Genomic DNA, 18,184 nt, shown 5'->3' with positions numbered 1-18,184 from the left:
CCCCTGCCCTTCCTTCCCTCCCCCATTCTTTTCTCCCTTTTCCCCTTCCTCCCTCACTTCTTTCTTCTTGCTCTTTCCATTATTTTTTTCTGCTCTTTCTATTCTTACACTATCTTTCTCTTGGTTTTCTTTCCTTTTAATTTCTTATTTGTCTTTTGCTAATAAAATTTATTAAAATTTCTTTAAGAATGTCTTTCTCTCTGGTCTCATTCCTTTGCCTTTATATAGCTCAGAGGGGTGGGAGTGATGCCTTCTCATGTCCCCAGAAATCTCAGACTTTGGAAGCAAACTGACTTGCCCATTCAGAGGGTGCTGGGACAGGTGCCCTGGCCAGGTGGGCTTTGCAGCCGACCTCTGAGAGGCCTGGGCAGGCCCTTCTCCTGGGAGTAAGTAAGGGTCTAAGGAATTTTCTGAGGCATCTTTGGTTGGATATTTCAGATATGGGATGACAGCCTCCCATAGGAGGAAGCTAGGAAGCGCTGTGCTCACCAGAGGGGCAGGTGTGCAGACTCAGAGGATAGTGATCATCCCCACTGAGCCCTTGGCCTTGTCCTCAGCAGACTCCCAGGGCAGAGCTCAGCCCACCAGCAGGGTCATGCTGGTTAGAGAAGGGAGGAACATTCTGAAGTCTACACAGAAACTATCACCTTGTGTGTATAGTTGTATACATGTGTACACACATGTATGTATGTGTGTGTGTTTCCTGTTATTTTTCAGTCTTTCCAGATACCAAACAAGCAGGAAATACTTCTATAAACTTTTTTCCTGCAGTGGACGATAACCCAGTGAACCTTCACCTTAACATCGTCAAAATAAATTAAGATTCACCAGATTGCAGGTTTTTAAAAATGAGGTTTAATCCTTTCCACCAAATGTCACATCTTAAAATTACAATTCTTTTTATATTAGCCATTGATTTATGGCTTACATATTTATTTGAAAAGTGTTTCAAAAGCACTCGAAACATCTGAAGATAAGAGGTATTACATGGCTGTTAAACTAGAAAGTTTAATATTAACCCCTCTAGCATCAGGATAATTTATATTGAGCAAGAAAAATCATTCATGGCCAGTGAACAGTATTTGTGGACAAACAGCGGGAACACGAGCCTGATGAGCCTGGGAGGGTGGTGAAGTTTCCTGTGTGGTGTCCTTCAGGAACGTCTTTCCTGTGTTTTGTCATTCCTTCCCCTCCCCTTCCTCCCATCCTGGGATCCATGGATTGGCATTCAGGGGAGATAAGCTTTCTGGCCATATCATCCTGGTCCATTAATGAGTTCAAGGTCCTCTTCCTGCTTCTATTTCACCCTGAGCTGTGTGGAGCTGGGGACTGGGCTGGGCTTGAAGACTGGGTCATGTGGGGTGGTGAGGAGGGGTGCACCTTGCAGGTCCAGCCTTCCCTCTTCTAGGAAGTTCCTGGATTAAAGTTTAATAGATGGCTCACGTCATCCTTCATCTCTGTGTGCATGTGTGAAAGTGAAGTGTCATAAATACAACTTGTGTAGCCCAGTTCCTGGTATTTAGTAGGAACTCAATAAAATTTGTTTTTCTTCCCTCAGGTCTTTTCACCAAATTCCCCTAATGTCTCTTAACTTGAGGAGTCTCCCCATTGGGCAGTGATTGGTGGTGGCAGTGGGGTGGGGGTGGTCCTGGAAGGTAATAGTAGTCCTTATCTCATTTGTTGTTTTTTCTTTCTTTCTTTAAAACAAAACTATTGACTTTTTAAAAAGCTTTATTTATTGATCTTTGAGAGAGAGAGTGAGTGTGCACACCCATGTGAGTGGGCCAGGGACAAGGAGAGAGAGACAGAAAGAATCCCAAACAGGCTCCACACTCAGCACAGAGCCCGACAAGGGACTTGATCCCACAAACTGTGAGATTATGACCTGAGTTGAAATCAAGAGTCAAACGCTTAATGGACTGAACCACCTAGCCACCCCTCATTTGTTATTTTTCAGTTAAGATAGATTTTCCCAATATTCCCAAGTCTGAATAGATATTGGCAGAATAGACTTTTGTGGATGACAACCTGGGATGTGTTCAGACATATCCAGATGTCTTGGGTTTGCACAGAGTTTTAATATTTTAGACCAGACATCCAGGCAGAAACCTATCAAGCCCATGCATCATGGGCCAGTCAGGCCTTGTTTCATGAAAACAAATCCAATGGATTATTCAGGACAATCTAGAGTGAACACAGGCTGGGAGAGGCTTTGCTGGGTGTGTGGTTGTGAAACTCTGAGAGATTTGGTTTCCTCTCCTGCAGAATGATGACCAATGACAACAACCTGGCAGAAATGTGGCCAGGGAAGCTGTAGCCCAAGCTAGTATCTTAACACCAGTCACTTACACTTGAACACCTACTACTGGGCAGGCTTGAAGCAGCAAGCAAAGGTGGTTGCATCTGAGTTTCTAGCCTGCAGGTGTTTCAGTGAAGCATTTATGTTTGGGGCAGAAAGCAAAAAAGTGCACAAAGATGTTGGAGTTGTTGGATCCACGAAGAGGCTGACTTATTTAGGTCAGAGTTAACAGTCTTTGTGTTTCTCAGTGGATTGAAATGTTTTTCCAGTTTGGACAAGGCTGAGTAGCTGATAGGCTGCTGGAGTGAGTCCTCTGCAAATGAGCTCAGGCAAAGTTTACTGAATGTTCACTATGTGATGGTTGCGTGAGCAGGGCTCACATTGACTCCCTTTGTGAACGCCACAGAAATTCCACAGAAGAACTAATGTCAGAGCTGTTGTAGAGAACAGGGTGTCAGTAAAACTCCAAGCAGGGGTATGGGGCATATATGGGGATAATCAGGTTGGTGAGGGTTTCTTTGAGGAAGGTCACTTTATGCAAGATTGAAATGTTAAGGAGTTTGGGGGATGGGGTGGGGAGAGAATGAGAGAGAGAGAGTGAGAGAGCAAGACCATACAATGACTTGTGAGAAGGCCAGAGGCTGGGGGAGCTCCGTGAACTGGAGGAACTCACTCACGCCAGTGAGGGAACAACTGGGAGAGTGATGGGAAGAGGTCACAGAGGAAGCTGAGGCCTGGAAATCACACATAAGAGGGGGTCCCTTGGACAGATGAGGCAGATCTGACTTGAGAGATTCATGACCTTGGAAGGAAAATGAACTTGAGGAGGTCAGGCTGGAGGTGGGCAGGGGACACTCATGGGGAAGCAGGGACACCCTACTTGGGCCAGAGGAGAAATGGGAGTGTCCAGGAACTAGGAGAGGAAGCCCCAGTGCTCCAGGGCTTTCCTTCAGGGACCATAACATCCATCTTTCCCAGAGCACACTGTGGCCTGGCAGGGAGCGGGCAGAATGCTCTACCCATGCCATATATGACAGTAAAATACTAACAACCCACAGGTGCTGTCCATTCAGCTTGGACAGGGCCAGAGTCCGGGAACTGGTCCTGGAAGCTCCTGATGCCCAGGATTAACCTCTCTCTTGCCTCACCTGTGTGGTCTCTGGGTGAAGGAAAGCAAAATAGCTACACTGGGGGCTTTTCAAAGGCTCTTGCCCAATAGTATTCACCAACTGTCATGAATATTCTCAGTAGTGAACAGTCAGTACAGAAAGACCCATGCACAGGGTTAGGTATTAGTCTTGGCTGTGCCACACACACTCCCTGCTTCTGGTCTAGAGTTAGCCAACCTGGAGAGTAGCAGTTGTTCACCAAACTATAGCTGAGTCTGCACTTCTGTGTGACCCCCTGCAGGGTGGGTCAGTGTACCTGTATGTGCCCTGTTTCTGTGGCTCTGATCACGTTGTTTCCTTCCTGATAACTGGGGTGCACCATCCAGAGGTCAGGGCAGAGTCCGCTGGATTGCCTGTTGTAAGATTTCATTTTCAACTGGTGGAGGAGTCAGAGAAGAGTAGATTCTCCTGTCTGGGAGTGCCCAGGACCCTGTTTGGGCTCAGACCCCTGCAGCCTGCAACCTCAGGCTTCTCCACTCACCGGGGAACCACCTGCCTCTCAGGTGGTTGGATTGGATCTGGATCTCAGCATTGGATTGGATCTCAGCATTGGATCTGGAAGCAGGGTTTGGGGCTCAGAGCAGCTAACTGTAGGTGCAATCTCTGAGAGCAGATTTGGGTCTGCTGAGATCTCACACTACTGAGTTAGAGACATCCAGAAGTCTCAGCTTTTTAAGAAGGTAAGTTGGTTCTGAAGATGCTTTTGGCCAATAAAAGGAAAGTTGGGAGCAGCTGGCTGTGAGGAAGTGGCTGAGATTGTGGTGAGGGTGGTGGTGCTGGATAATAATGAGGCTCTAAGAAGACCCAGGACAAATGCAGTGATGCCTGCACTTCATTCATTTATTGACATTTGTGTAGCACTACATCCTTATATCTTGGGGTGAGATCCTGTACTATCCCCATTTTGCATTGAGGAAAGTGAGGCAGAACAGGTCAAGAAACCAGTCTAAGTTGGTTCCCTAGAAAGTTGCTGAATCTGGGGCGCCTGGGTGGCTCAGTTGGTTAAGCGTCCGACTTCAGCTCAGGTCTTGATCTCATGGTTCGTGGGTTCGAGCCTCGCATTGGGCTCTGTGCTGACAGCCAGCTCAGAGCCTGGAGCCTGTTTCAGATTCTGTATCTCCCTCTCTCTCTGACTCTCCCCTGCTCATGCTGTCTCGCTCTCTGTCTCTCACTCTCTCTCTCTCTCTCAGAAATAAATAAAACATTAAAAAATTTTTAAAAAGGGAGAAAGTTGCTGAATCTGAAGAAGTCAGCAGTCACCTCCAGAACCTGTCCTTCTCAGTACTATTTGTTGCCCTCTCCCTACCCCCCCAACCCACCCTGTAGTAGGTGGTTTGAAGCCCTTTGTTGTCTGACCAGGACTCATTTTATCCTCTCTGCTGCTCTTTCTCTCCTGGGATCCTTCTCCTTCTCCTTCTCCTCCTCCTCCTTCTTTTTCTTCTTCTTCTTCAAGTAAGCTTCCCACCCAGTGCCAACATGGGGCTTGAACTCATGACTTGACTTCAAGACCTGAGCTATAATTAAGGGTCAGATGTTTAACCAACTGAGCTACCCAGGCAGCCTTCTCCTGGGATCCTTTCTTTTGAGGCAGAAACTCCTCAAAGATATAGAGGATGAGGATCAACTTTTCATGGGGAATTGACACAGCCTTCTGTTAGGAGCAGGGCTAGGGTCCTTGGTCCTGAGCAGCAACAGGCTGGGGGGAGGTGGGAGCTGAAATTTGGATGAGCTTAATAAGCAAAGGACCTCAAGACAGGATGCATGTGGTGGGAATCACAAAGTCCTTGAGGAGGATGTAGTCTGACTCTCATGCTTCTTAGTGAGTCCCTGGTCATAATTAGGGGGCAGCAGAAGAACAACAGCACACAGGACCTGGAGGGTCCTGAGTCTGGACCCTTTGTGCCTGGGCATTTCTGGTGGCCTGTCACTCATACAGGGTTGGAAGAGGCGCTGTGATAAGGCAGGAGGGATCTGGTCCTATGGGCAGAGCAGGCTGTAAAAGCTTTCCAAGGGACTTGGGCTTTCTTGGTATCAGGGTTGTGGGGGCCCCAACCCCATTAGCATAATGACTAGTAGCAAAGACTCTGAACTTGCTGAGGAATGTTATCAGCCTTGAGACCTGCTGTCTGCTCTGAGGCCTAGAGATGTGGGCTGGCTCTGTCTCCTCTCTGTAGGTGTTTGCCTACCTCCTGCCCTGTGTCTCCCGGGCCCTGAGGAAATGGAGGATTGCTGCAGGGACTCTCTACTCTCCCACATCACCTCCGTGCTTTTCCTCTTGCTGCTGCCTGCTAGGGGTTCTGCAGGTGAGTGTGTCCCTATCCCCATTCCTGTGTCTTCCTTGGGTGGGTGAGAGCCCCCAGGAGCCCTGCTGTGTCTCCATCAGGACAGATGGCTATTGGTGGAGCCCTTGGCTCTAGAAAAGTTCTGGTGATCCTCCTTCTAATCACTAGTTATAATTAACCATTTAAGAAGAGTCCCAGTGGGGCGCCTGGGTGGCTTAGTCGGTTAAGCGTCCAACTTTCGCTTAGGTCATGATCTCGCGGTTCGTGGGTTCGGGCCCCGCGTCAGGCTCTGTGCTGACTGCCAGCTCAGAGCCTGGAGCCTGTTTCGGTCTGTGACTCCCTCTCTCTCTGACCCTCCCCTGCTCACGCTGTCTCCCTCTCTCCTAGAAATAAATAAAACATTAAAAAAATTTAAAAAAAAAATAAGAAGAGTCCCAGAACCAAATGCAACCTGGTGCAGCCACTCTGGAAGACAATATGGAGGTTCCTCCAAACATTAAAAATAAAACTACCCTATGACTGAGAAATTGCACTACTAGGTATTTATCCAAAGGACACAAAAGTGCTGATTAAAAGAGGCACACACACCCCAATGTTTATAGCAACACTGTCAACAATAGCCAAAGTATTGGGGCGCCTGGGTGGCTTAGTCGGTTAAGCGTTCGACTTTCGCTCAGGTCATGATCTTGCGGTTCGTGGGTTCGAGCCCCGCGTCGGGCCCTGTGCTGACTGCCAGCTCAGAGCCTGGAGCCTGTTTCAGAGTCTGTGACTCCCTCTCTCTCTGACCCTCCCCTGCTCACGCTGTCTCTCTCTCTCCTAAAAATAAATAAAACATTAAAAATTAAAAAAAAAAATAGCCAAAGTATGGAAAGAGCACAAATGTCTGTCGACTGATGAATGGAAAAGAAGAAGGGTATATATGTGCAATGGAATACTACTCAGATATCAAAAAGAATGAAATCTTGCCATTTGCAACAATGTGGATAGGACTAGAGTGTATTATGCTAAGCGAAATGAGTCAGTCAGAGAAAGACAAATACCATATGATTTTACTCCTTTGTGGAATTTAAGAAACAAAACAGATGAAAATAGAGGAAAGGAAGGAAAAATAAGATAAAAACAAAGAGGGAGGCAAACCATAATAGACTCTTACAGACAGAACAAATGGAAGGTAGCTGGAGGGAGTTGGGTGGGAGGAGGGGTAAATGGGTGATGAGCATTAAGGAGGGCACTTATTGTGATGTGCACTGGGTGTTATATGTAAGTGATGAATCACTGGGTTCTACTCTTGAAACCAATGCGACACTGTATGTTAACTAACTTGAATTTAAATAAATAAGTAAGTAAGTTAGTAAGTAAGTAAATAAATAAATAAACAAAATAAGAAAAGTACCAGAACCATAAAATAAGGGAAGGGGACCAAAACAATCGTCTAATGAGGAGTTTATGTCTTATAAAGTAAACAAAAGTGAATTTCACTATGAAAAGTTTGAAAATAACTTTCCCCTTATTTTTTGATTGCTGGCCCTATTGATATCTAAGTAGTTATTTGGTTATTAATTCATTACATTCTATAAATACTTACAGAGTATGAAGTTTGCGTAAGATGCTGATCTATGTACAAAACAGAGAGAGTCCCTCTCTCCACAGAGCTTACATTCTGACAGGCAGCGAGTACTAAATATCTCAATTCCATGCAATCTATGTCTGTTACAGGAGTGGACAGTATGAGAGAAGGAAGTAGAGCAGGGTGGGCAGTCAGAGGTGCAGGAGAGTGTGTGGGAGGGGGCAGCACTCCATAAGGTGGTCAGTGCAGGAAGTGAGATGGGAACAAAGATATGGAGGAAGTGGGGGTACCATCCTGACTAGATCCCTATGGAAAGAGGGTTTCCACAGTGGGGAGCAGCCAGAGCAAAGGTGGCAGTGTGCCTGGGTGTTGAAGGAGCAGAGGAGGCAAGTCTTGGTTGGGACAGAGTGAGCGAGCGAGCGAGAAACGGAGTTGGGGGTCAGAGAGGGGTTATCTTTATTGGGTTTGCAGGTCACTTTGGGAACCAGAAAGACATTGGAGGGCTTTGATAGCGAGGGGACATGGTTTTGTGTACAGGTTAAAAGGGTCACACAAATGGGGTTGGGAAGAGGATAGTCCCAGGGAGACTAGTCACTGTCAGCCCTCAGGTGAGACAGATAGTGACTCAGCCAAAATTGAGTAGCACAGGAGGTGAGAAGTCACTCTTTGGCGATCCAACAGGGTTCTTTCCGCAGAAATGTCATGTTGTGACATGTCCATTAGGTCTCAGAAGACCAAGACCTGTGAAAGGTGATGGCGATTTGGGTGCTTGTGTGATGGAGTGAGGGCATGTTTTAATGGAAATAACTGTGGCCTCTAGTTTTTAGTACACATGTAATTCAGCAGAGGAGAAACAAATGGGCAGAAATAATACACTTCAGTCGGCTTTCAGTCCTGGCCTAAGTCCTAAGAGGAGCTAAGCTGGAGCTGTGGCTCTCAGAGTGTGGTCTGTGGAACATCAGTATCAGTATCCTTGGGAACCCCTTAGAAATGCTCATTGTTGGATCCACCCCAGACCTACTGAGACTGAGACAGAAGGGCTGGGAGTGGAGCCCAGCTGTCAGTGTTTCACAAGCCTTCCTGGTAACTGTGATGCCTGTGGAAGGTTAGAACCCCTGAGAGAGTCCTTCATGGGAGGGCCTGGAGCCAGGAACACAGGCTGCTCAGGGAGTCTCTGACATCATTTCTGGGTTTCCAAGGTGTGGTAAGACGATCTTGTCCTGATTCAGAGTGGTCACAGCTCAGTCTATCAGGACAGAGCCTCCCACCTGACACTCACCCCTGCCTGCCTGGGTCCCCAACTGACAGTATGTGTTCCCTGCCTCCCCATCTGTGTTTCTCCATTTTCTCACTCCTGTGTCTGTGTCCACAGAGGATTTCGTGGTGAATGGCCCCTCGGAACCTGTTGTGGCGGTGCTGGGTGGAAGCATCATGCTGTCCTGTCATGTGTCCCCACCCATGGATGTGGAGAACATGGAGCTGCGGTGGTTCCGCTCCAAGTTCTCAGAAGCGGTGTTCATCTATGAAAACCAGCAGGAACAGAAAGAGGGGCAGCTGGTACAGTACACAGGGCGGACTTCACTGGTGAAGGACTTCCTCAGCAGGGGGGAGGCCATTGTGCATATCCAGAAGGTCCAGGCTTCTGACAACGGGCTGTATACCTGCTTCTTCAGAAAGGGAAGTTTCTATGAAGAGGCCAATTTGGAGCTGAAAGTGGCAGGTGGGTGGTTGATCTATATTTAGTGTCCTGAGTACTGGAGGTGGGAAGAACCTCCGGGTCCAAGTGAATCAGTCTTTCATTTTAGAGATGAGGGAAAGGAGGGAATTTCACTTATTCATTTATTCAATAAGAATATATAGAATCCCTACTAAGTGCCAGGTTCCCTTCTGTGCACCTGAATACATTAGTGAACCAAATAGAGATTCCTGTCCTGAAGAGTTTATGTTAAAGGCAGTAGACAGATGGGTTATAGAGGATGTTAGATGGTGGTGAGTAGAAACTCAGCCAAGTGGGTATCTGGGGTGAGAGTTCCAAGCAGAAGAACACTCATGTGAAACAACCAAGGTAGGTGTGTGGCTGGTGTGTCTGGGCAGACAAGAAAGCCATGTAGTTGGTGTGACAGGTGAGTGGGAGGGTGTGAGAAGTAATGATCCTGGTCCTTGGGCAGAGAGAAGAGACTGATCTTGAATAAATAGTTCATGAGGAGTACCCACTTGAGCAGGTACTTGAGTGAATCCAGAAAGTGTTCCAAAGAGTCCTGCTGGTTGATGGATTCCACGAGGGGCACAGAGAGCATGGTGATTGTGATTATGATCAGTTAAACAGTTAACCAAATAGTCCTGGGGCTGGAGTGTCCCAGGTAGGGGTACTTGGGGAGGAAGTGGAGAAGGGTTTTGTGGTTAAGGGCGATGCCAGACCATAGAAGGTTTTGTGTGGTGTGTTATGGAGTTTGGAGGAAGAGCTGAGGAAATTTTAAACAGAGCAGTGGAGGGAGGTGTTTGTGGGAGGAGGTTCGCTTTGCCAGCTGTAAGAGAGGGTATATGAAAGGTGAGCAAGACTGGAGAAAGACATGTAGTTACAGGGTGGGCAGGATGGCTCCCTGAGTTGATGTAGGAGCAGTGCGGTGGGAGAAGAGAAGGAGTTCCAGTGTCAGAGAGGTTTGGAAAGTAGACCCAACTGAGTGGGTAGATTTGGGGACACAAAGAGTTTAGAGGTTGGAGAAAAGGGACTGCAGAGACTCCTGAGGGTTTTTTTTGTTTTGTTTTTTTTTGGTGGGGGGGTTTGTTTGTTTTTGCAATTTGTTGTTTAGTAGTACAAGTATTGACATTTTGTGTTAGTTGCTGATTGCTGTCATAATGCTGTGCAACATAGACATGGAAATCTCAGTTGCGCATAGTAACAACCATTTATTTACTTTTGAGCATTAAGGGAGTTCAGCTTATCTGAGCTGTGTTTGACTAATCTTAATCATGCTTACTCATATGTCTTAAATGTAGGGGAAATATAACTAAACACAAAGTCTCCAAATTCAGAAATCTTCTTCACAAAGGTACTAGGGAAAGAAAACATTTTTATTATTGCATTAGCTTTAACCAGTAAGATCTACCAAAGGATAGAAAAGACAGAAATCTCACCTTTTTACATAGCCATGCAGACACAACTCATTACATACATGTTTTCTGGGTAAACAGTTACTAGCTCTCAAGTAAGTGGACTTGAGAGCATCATGTGTCACAGGCAGTGTACCCTAAAAGTACTTGGTAATTAGGGTGACCATCTATGTTAGCTTAGTGGCTTTATCCCAAGGAAAAACAAATTCTCCTATCTTAAAAATTGAAAAGAAATTTTTTAAAAATTCCAGTGTAGTTAATATAGTTTTATATTAATTCCAGGTGTGTAATATAGTGATTCAACACTTCTTCATATTACTCAGTGGAAGTTTCAACAGAAACTTGGCAGGCCCGGAGGGAGTGGCATGATATATTCAGAGTACTGAAAGGAAAAATCCTGCAGCAAGGCTGTCATTCAGAAGAGAAGGAGAGATGAAGAGTTTCCCAGACAAACAAAAGTTAAAGTAGTTTATTTATACAAATTCTCCCATCTTTATGACAGAAGGTGGTTTTACACTTGGGTCGTTGTTCCCACTGAGGATAGACTCCTACACTTCCCCAGTAACTGGGAGAGATGGGTGCTGTCTACCTTGGTGTTAGCAGTTCAGAGAGAGGGCTCCCAGGCTCTTGTGGAATACATTCCTGGATCACAAAGCTGACAAAAGGCCTATGTAGTTTTCACAAAGGACTTATATATATTTCAAAGAGGGAAGAAAGCCCTCACTATAAAACTTCCTCAAGTAAATGCTGTAAGAAAAAGGGTGGGAAGGGGCTCCTTCCTTATTTTCAACAGGGACAAGAGCCTCTGACTTCTAATATGTTGTCCTGACAGTAGACCTTGGTTGGGTTTACTCACATGGGTGGGTTTCTGTGGGCTGTTAGCTAACCTAGGACAGCTTTAGCTGGAAGGACTGCTCTAGCTCAAGCACATCCCTCCTGTGTCAGAGGTCAAGGCAATGGCACATTACTTTCCAGCCTCTGCTAGAGTCACATTCCCTGAACTCTCAGTGGCCCAGTCAAGTCACATGATGGAATCCAGAAGCAGAGTGTGAAGGCACTGCACTAAAAGTATGTGGCAGAAGGTGAGCTGGATGTGCAACAGGCTGAAGGACTGGGAATATTTTCATTATCAGCCTATCACAGATGGAGCTGAATATGAATCAGTTCAGGATTAGAGTTTGAAGCATCTGTGAGGAATCCTGGAAGAGGTAACCTTCTGAGATGTGGATATTAGGGATGGAGCTCAGGAGGTAGGTAGGGTTTTCAAGGATGGAAATGATTTACCAAATGGTGATGGGTATGCAGGAAGATGCCCTGGAGAATGTGTGAGGTGAGAGGATCAGAGAAGGATAGAACCTGGGACCAAATTCCTTTTTGTGTTACTCTGGGTGATGGATTTCCCACCTTCATGGTTGGAGAGAAGAGCCCTGGCCTCTGCAGGTCCCCATACTCTTTCCTTCTGTTCCCTGTGGCAGGACCCATGCTCTAATCCTTGCAGGGGCCACTCCTCAGGGAGCCCCTAGAATGCAGTGCTGCACTGGAGATGCGCAGAGGAAGGCTCTGCTGGCATCCGTGGGTTCTGGAAGGCCTCCCTGTGCTCTCCAGCTTCTCTCTCACAGGTGTGGGCTCCACCCCTCAAGTGCACATCACAGGGCCAGAGGAGGACGGGATCCGAGTGGTGTGCACGGCCTCCGGGTGGTTCCCAAAGCCCCAGGTACAGTGGAGTGCTGCTAATGGGGAAAAGTTCCTGACATTCTCTGAGACACATGCGGAAGACGCTGAAGGACTGTTCAGTGTGGAGGCTGCTCTGGTGGTGAGGGACAGCTCTTCAGGGAATATAACCTGCTCGGTCTTCAACCCTGTCCTGGACCAGAAGAAGGCAATGGCCATATTCATCCCAGGTCAGCACTACTTTCCACTCTCAGCAGAGCCAGAGACAGTGGCCTGGGCTTCCTGTGGGTGCTGGGCTGGGCTGTCCTGGACTGTGTCCCTGATGTGGTCTCTGGCTGGGCACAGAGCCTTTTTTCCCCCAGGCCTCTCCCTGGAAGTCAGCTTTCATACTGAGCCTGATGGTGCTGATGCTCGCACTCATTGGGGCTGCCTATTACATCAAGAGAGAACATACTGCAAAGAGACAGGCGCAACAGGAATGGGAGAGACTGCACAGGGAAAAGGAGGAGGACCGGCGGACAAAGGAGGAGGCATTGAAGGCCAGAGGTAAGGCAGCATAGGGGCGAAGGCAGGCAAGTGCAGAAGCTGGTGCAGAGGACACGCTGGCAGCAGGGGCTTGGCCAGGAGCAGGCGGCTGAGCAGCTCCAGAAAAGACAGTTGGACTGTGGAGGCTTCATGGGTCTGGAGTTATCCTATCTTCTAGGATACAGAGAAGTCCTTTTATGGGTTCTCCAGGTGCAGTCTTTCCTTTGTGAAGGATGGGCATTCAGACTTATTTTTCACTCTTTTTCAGATGAACTCCAAGCAGATCTCGGTAAGTTCTCTTCTTTCCCAGAAGTTTCTGAGTCTCCTGTATAGTAACACTCTGGTTCTTAGCTCACCTGTGTCCTGTCTTGTTTTCAGATTGGAGGAAATCCGTTTTCCTGGCTGGTGAGTGACTCTCCAGACATCTTTGGGTCTCCTGTCCTACCTAAGCTAAAGTGTCCCCTCTCCTTGTTTCAGGCACAGAAATATGGACCCTTTCCTGGGGCAGAAGTGGGAGGTGGTGGGAGGCTGTACCCTTCACCACAGTCTTTCCCTATTTGGGCTTTTCTTTCCCACACAGCGGTTTGGAACCTGGGATGATGGTGGTTACTGGAGTCTGTCATGCAATTGGGTTTATTTCAATGCTGATCTACCCACCATATTGTTACCTTTTTAGGTAGCAACTAGTTCTCATTCAAACTGGATGCTCTGAGATTTTGTTAAAGAAGCTATGTAAATAAGTGTGGTCATTAAGTTTAGGAGTGTGACCCCTCCATATAACACCATCCAGAGAGAGTGTTTTCTCTCCAGTTCCTGGCGGTGCTGGTCAGAAGTGATTTGTAGAGGACTGGTCTGACCATGGGTGGGAATGTGGTGGGGTGAGCTGTCAATGCTTCAGAACAGCGATGTGTTTTCTGAGAAAGTTTGGCCACTTTAACCCCAGAGCTACCCTAACATCCCTGTCCTTAATTCATGTCCTCTTTTGGATTATTTCCCAAATATCTCTTTGCTGGCAATCATGGACTGTAATAATGAATTCTGTTTACGATTATGGAATAATTTATGTTCTATTCCCTAAAACATTTTCATACAAGCAAAACTGAAAGGAGATCGAATAAAAATGTTTGAGGTAATTTTTAAGGCACAAGATACTAAATGGCTTGGCAAAAGGTTGCACAGCAGCAGCAGGCTGGGGTGAAACTCAGCCTGCAATGCAGGCTTTCTGACCTGTGATCTGGGGAATTTCCCACAAGATCATGTTGTTGGAACATGGCAGGAGGATATCTCCTCTCCAGCCTCCCTACTCTGTTGGGAGTGTCACCTGTAGCCCAGAGAGGAGGCAAGGCCAATAGATCACTGTGAAGCTGACTTGTTCTGGCTCATACCTCACCAGGATGTGTCCCTTTTCAGGCTGGAAGAAGGTGCAGTTATATGCAGGTAAGCGACTCAGTTTTCTATGGTTTTTGCTCTCCAGTGTCAACTCTTCCCCCTTCTCTGTCAGTGGACCCCATACCAAGACAGGGTGGGTGTCCCTGTTTTCCTTATCATGTTTGTTTCTCCTTCCAAAGACTGCAGGGACTGTTCTTGGAAACACAAATCTGCCTCTATTCTGACCTGTCAGTCCTCTACTGTAGGTCATTTTTAGGGTTAGCAACAGCATTTGAACACACCTTGTTCAACCGACACTTTTGATGGTGCAGTGACAACAGAGTGCTCATTTATAAGGACAATTGGAACACGGCAATGACTTTATAGACCAGAAACTGCTATCTCTAGGAGATTTCAGAAACCATACTTGCTTGCTTAGGATTCAGGTGTTCCTGAGGAGATCCTTGGTTCTGAAGCCATTTTATCCCCCAATTCCCACATGTTGCAGATCTACTTTTGGTTTTCATGTTTAGTTTTTCTTCTGGTCCCCTGAAATGATGGTTTTCATTTGCTTCCTCACACTCTGACTCCTTGTCCAAGGTGGGTTTCTTCCTCTAAACTTCCCTGTCTGCTGTGGAATTAGTTCCCTTGGATCATTTGTTCTGAATCTGAGATCTGGGGATTTCAGGGTATTTATGGACTCCATGTGGTGGGTTTGTGAGCTACCTGCAATAATATACAAAGTCCTATGTATATGTTTGTGTAATAGAGGCAAGAACTTAAACTTATTTTTTAAAGAACAGTAACTTATAATTGTTCACAACCATTATCTCTCCTTTTCAGAGAATTGCAGATTTACTCGATGGCATCGATACTGGTTTGACTTATTTGGGGCAGTGTGTGAAGATTGCAATAGGAGAAACTTAGAGGAGTGAGACTTGTTTACCAGAGAAAAGTTGGGAACAAATCAGTGAAGGAAACCTGGTTGGGGAAGCGAGGAGGAGATGAGAAGGAAGTAGAAAGCTAGTGAGTCCTCTTGGAGAGATTTTGGGTAGCTCAGAGTGGTGGAAGAGAGACCACAAATCATAGCTATGGTGGTTTGAGTGGGAAGTACACAGAAGTTGTGCAAAGTTTTTGGGTGCACTAAAGGTAACAAACTCTGAGACCTCTTTGAGAGATTTCTGAAAAGACTTATAGTATTTTGAGCAGTTTTGAAGTAGTGTTCTGATGGAGTTTACTTCTCTTCATGAGACCACCTCAACCTTCCAGTAGCAGTTGGGGCAGGATGTGGTCCAGGGGATCTTAAAGCAATGAAAATTTACCCAGAGCACCATTTAGCACCAATGTGAGTTAAGAACCCAGTCCCTTCAAACCTGTGTAACATATGTGTGTGTGTGTGTGTGTGTGTGTGTGTCTGTTTTGTTCAGGATCAGGGACGTGGACTATGAGAGCAGAGAATGGAGAGGCAGGGGTGCAGGAGACCTGGGGACCAGATGTGTGAGGAAACCTCCTCAGAGAGGCTCACTGATTCTTGGGATTTATTTGTTAAAAATGAGGATCAAATTGTCTTCTCTCTCTCTTTTCTTTTAAAATGTTTTTATTTATTTCTGAGAGAGAGAGAGACAGCGTGAGCAGGGGAGGGTCAGAGATAGAGGGAGACACAGAATCTGGCTGTCAGCACAGAGCCCGATGTGGGGCTCGAACTCACAAACTGTGAGATCATGACCTGAGCTGAAGTCGGACGCTTAACTGATTGAGCCACCCAGACGCCCCCAAATAGTCTTCTCTTTAGCATCCTCCCCTTCTCTGATGGATTGAAGTGCATGTGTTTCAACGTAGACCTTATATACCCTTTTATTTTGTAAGGATGGAAACCATTACAGTAGAGTTAATATTTGCATCTTGATAGGCTCATAGTGTGAGGTAAACTAGTGTCTGATATCATCTTATTCAAAAATTGGAAAACAATTTTTCAATTATTTTTGAATAAGGGGCTTAAGACATGACCATTTTGGGGGACCTACCACATGGGGTGTCTCCTGGTGCTTTTGATCTCTCTGGGCAATTAAAGGGGGAAGCAGATAAGTAGACCCAATATTTTTGGCTTCCCCTTATATATGGGGATGTTTTTCCTCCCAATAATCCAAGAAGGGAAAACTAATTCATTAGTTTCTGTCCTCTCACTGGATGTATGTCTTTCCTGCTTTGAACTTCTGTCTCTCCCTTCCTTGAAACTTCTGCATTGCCTCCTGATGGAAAAATTTCTCTGATGCTGAATCCTGAGTTCTCCTCACCCAAGGTTTATAGTTGTCTTCAAGTTCACCTCTGCCAAGTTGTATGGTCTCTACCATGACTTAGAGTTAACCTTCAAGTTCAGTTCATTCAATTCTTTAGAAATAAATGGGAGGCCTCATTATTTTTGATTTCCCCAATGCCTTCTCAAGAAAACCTAGCTTTCAGGATAGATGTGTGGCTAGGGATTCTTGAAAAAGCATAATACGATAGTGAAATCTGGGTATACAGCCTTCTTTTCAGGTTGTTATCCAGCCTCTCAGTGGTTTTAAGTTTTATGGCTTGGTTTACAGCCTTTATGGGAAGGCTGTACCATGATGACTCTGCGTGTGTGTGTGTAAAAGTTTAGGCACCAGTGGAATGTTTCCAGAATAGTTTCCCCCTAACTCTTACCTCAGTGTATTTCAGAAGACTAGATGTCAACACTGATATCTACATCTCCTCAAATCTGATTTGTTGTTACATTTGTGAAATGTGGTTTTCTTGTAGACTGGAAGAAAGAGAAGTTCCAGGCCTGTGAGTTACTTCAAGTTCTTTCTGGGTACTCCTACTGCTTCCCCATGGCTTCTGATTTCTCATTCAGCTTGCTGTGGTGATACAGATGCTGATACCATCCATGGTGGTGGGGTGGGGTGGGGCAATGAAAATCACATAGCTGAGATTAGTGGATGTGACTGACATTGGATTCTAAATATATCCTTCAGTCCTGAGTCCATTCTGGTCCTCAAGTGCCCTGTGACATATATAACTCTCAGATAAGTCTTATGCTTACTTCTCCTGCTTGGAGGGCTGTGTACTTGAGTCACAAGACTCTCATCTCAGGAGGCTTAGCTCTCCCCACATGCACTAGGTGTCTGGGTGGTGGTGGTGGTGGTGGTTGTGTGCCCTTGCTATGGGGCAGGGGAAGGTCTTGCATGATTGGCAACTCTCTCTGCAGTGTCTGTCGTTCTGGATCCAGAGTCTGCACATCCCCACCTTGCTGTCTCTGGTGGAGGGACTAGTGTGACCTTGAAGGACACAAGTAAGGACGAAGAAGAACCCTGTAGCATCATGGGCCAGGAGGCCATCACTTCAGAGCGCTGTTATTGGGAGGTGGAGATCAGGAGTGGAAACAAATGCAACTGGAGTCTGGGGGTCTGTAGGGGAGATGCAGAGAGGAAGGGCTGGTACAGAGAGGGCCCAGAAAAGGGGTTCTGGGCTGTGGGGAAATATGAAGGTAAATTATATGCCCTTATGCTCCCTTGCCATCAGGAAATCTGTAAGGAAATTCCCCACAGGGTGGGGGTTTTCTTAGACATCAAAGAAGGGGTTATCTCCTTCTATAACATGACGAAGAACTCTCACCTTTTCTCCTTCTCTTTCACTTCCTCCTCTGGAACTCTGTTTCCATACTTCATGGTCAAGTCAGGAGATGTGTCCCTGACCATCTGCTCTGTGGTGGGTGGGCCTGCAGAGAGCCCTGTGCCTTTTAACAATTCTCCTTCTTCTTTGGAGGAGTCTGTGAGACTCTCAGGGGAGGGATTCAACTCAGGCTCTGCTATTGATGGTGTTCCCCCAGGGGCCGACTCTCCATTACTCCCGTACAGCCCTGAGGCCATGTCCCCTTAGGACCTCAACACTGTTCCAGACTCCTTACGGTGACTCTTCCTGGAGGTTCACATTCCTTGGGACAAAAGCCTCTGAGATTAGTCCTAGATGACCTGGTGTCTTGCTCTCTTGCTCTGGATGCAGACTCCGGGGTATAGTTATCAGAACAGTCAGTTTATGGGGCGCCTGGGTGGCTCAGTAGGTTAAGTGTGTGACCTCAGCTCAGGTCATGATGTCACCGTTTGTGTATTCAAGCCGTGTGTTGGGCTCTGTGGTGACAGCTCAGAGCCTGGAGCCTGTTTTGGATTCTGTG

At 46.5% G+C, this 18,184-nt stretch overlaps 1 protein-coding gene across 1 annotated transcript; it reads left to right on the top strand.

Annotated features, from left to right (window-relative positions):
• The first annotated feature begins 5,686 nt into the window (after positions 1 to 5,686).
• On the top strand, positions 5,687 to 17,974 carry LOC120221938 (butyrophilin-like protein 1). Its single transcript, XM_039219620.1, has 9 exons — positions 5,687 to 5,771; positions 8,690 to 9,037; positions 12,048 to 12,329; positions 12,445 to 12,645; positions 12,893 to 12,913; positions 13,003 to 13,029; positions 14,035 to 14,061; positions 16,774 to 16,800; positions 17,222 to 17,974. Exons 1-9 carry the CDS (start codon positions 5,687 to 5,689, stop codon positions 17,890 to 17,892), a joined length of 1,689 nt encoding a protein of 562 aa, XP_039075551.1. The 3' UTR covers positions 17,893 to 17,974.
• The last annotated feature ends 210 nt before the right edge of the window (positions 17,975 to 18,184 follow it).

The sequence above is a fragment of the Hyaena hyaena genome, unplaced genomic scaffold (assembly GCF_003009895.1).
Source record: "Hyaena hyaena isolate Hyena2069 unplaced genomic scaffold, ASM300989v1 scaffold_830, whole genome shotgun sequence".
In the NCBI taxonomy this organism is placed as follows: domain Eukaryota; kingdom Metazoa; phylum Chordata; class Mammalia; order Carnivora; family Hyaenidae; genus Hyaena; species Hyaena hyaena.
This window is presented reverse-complemented; position numbering and strand designations above follow the sequence as displayed.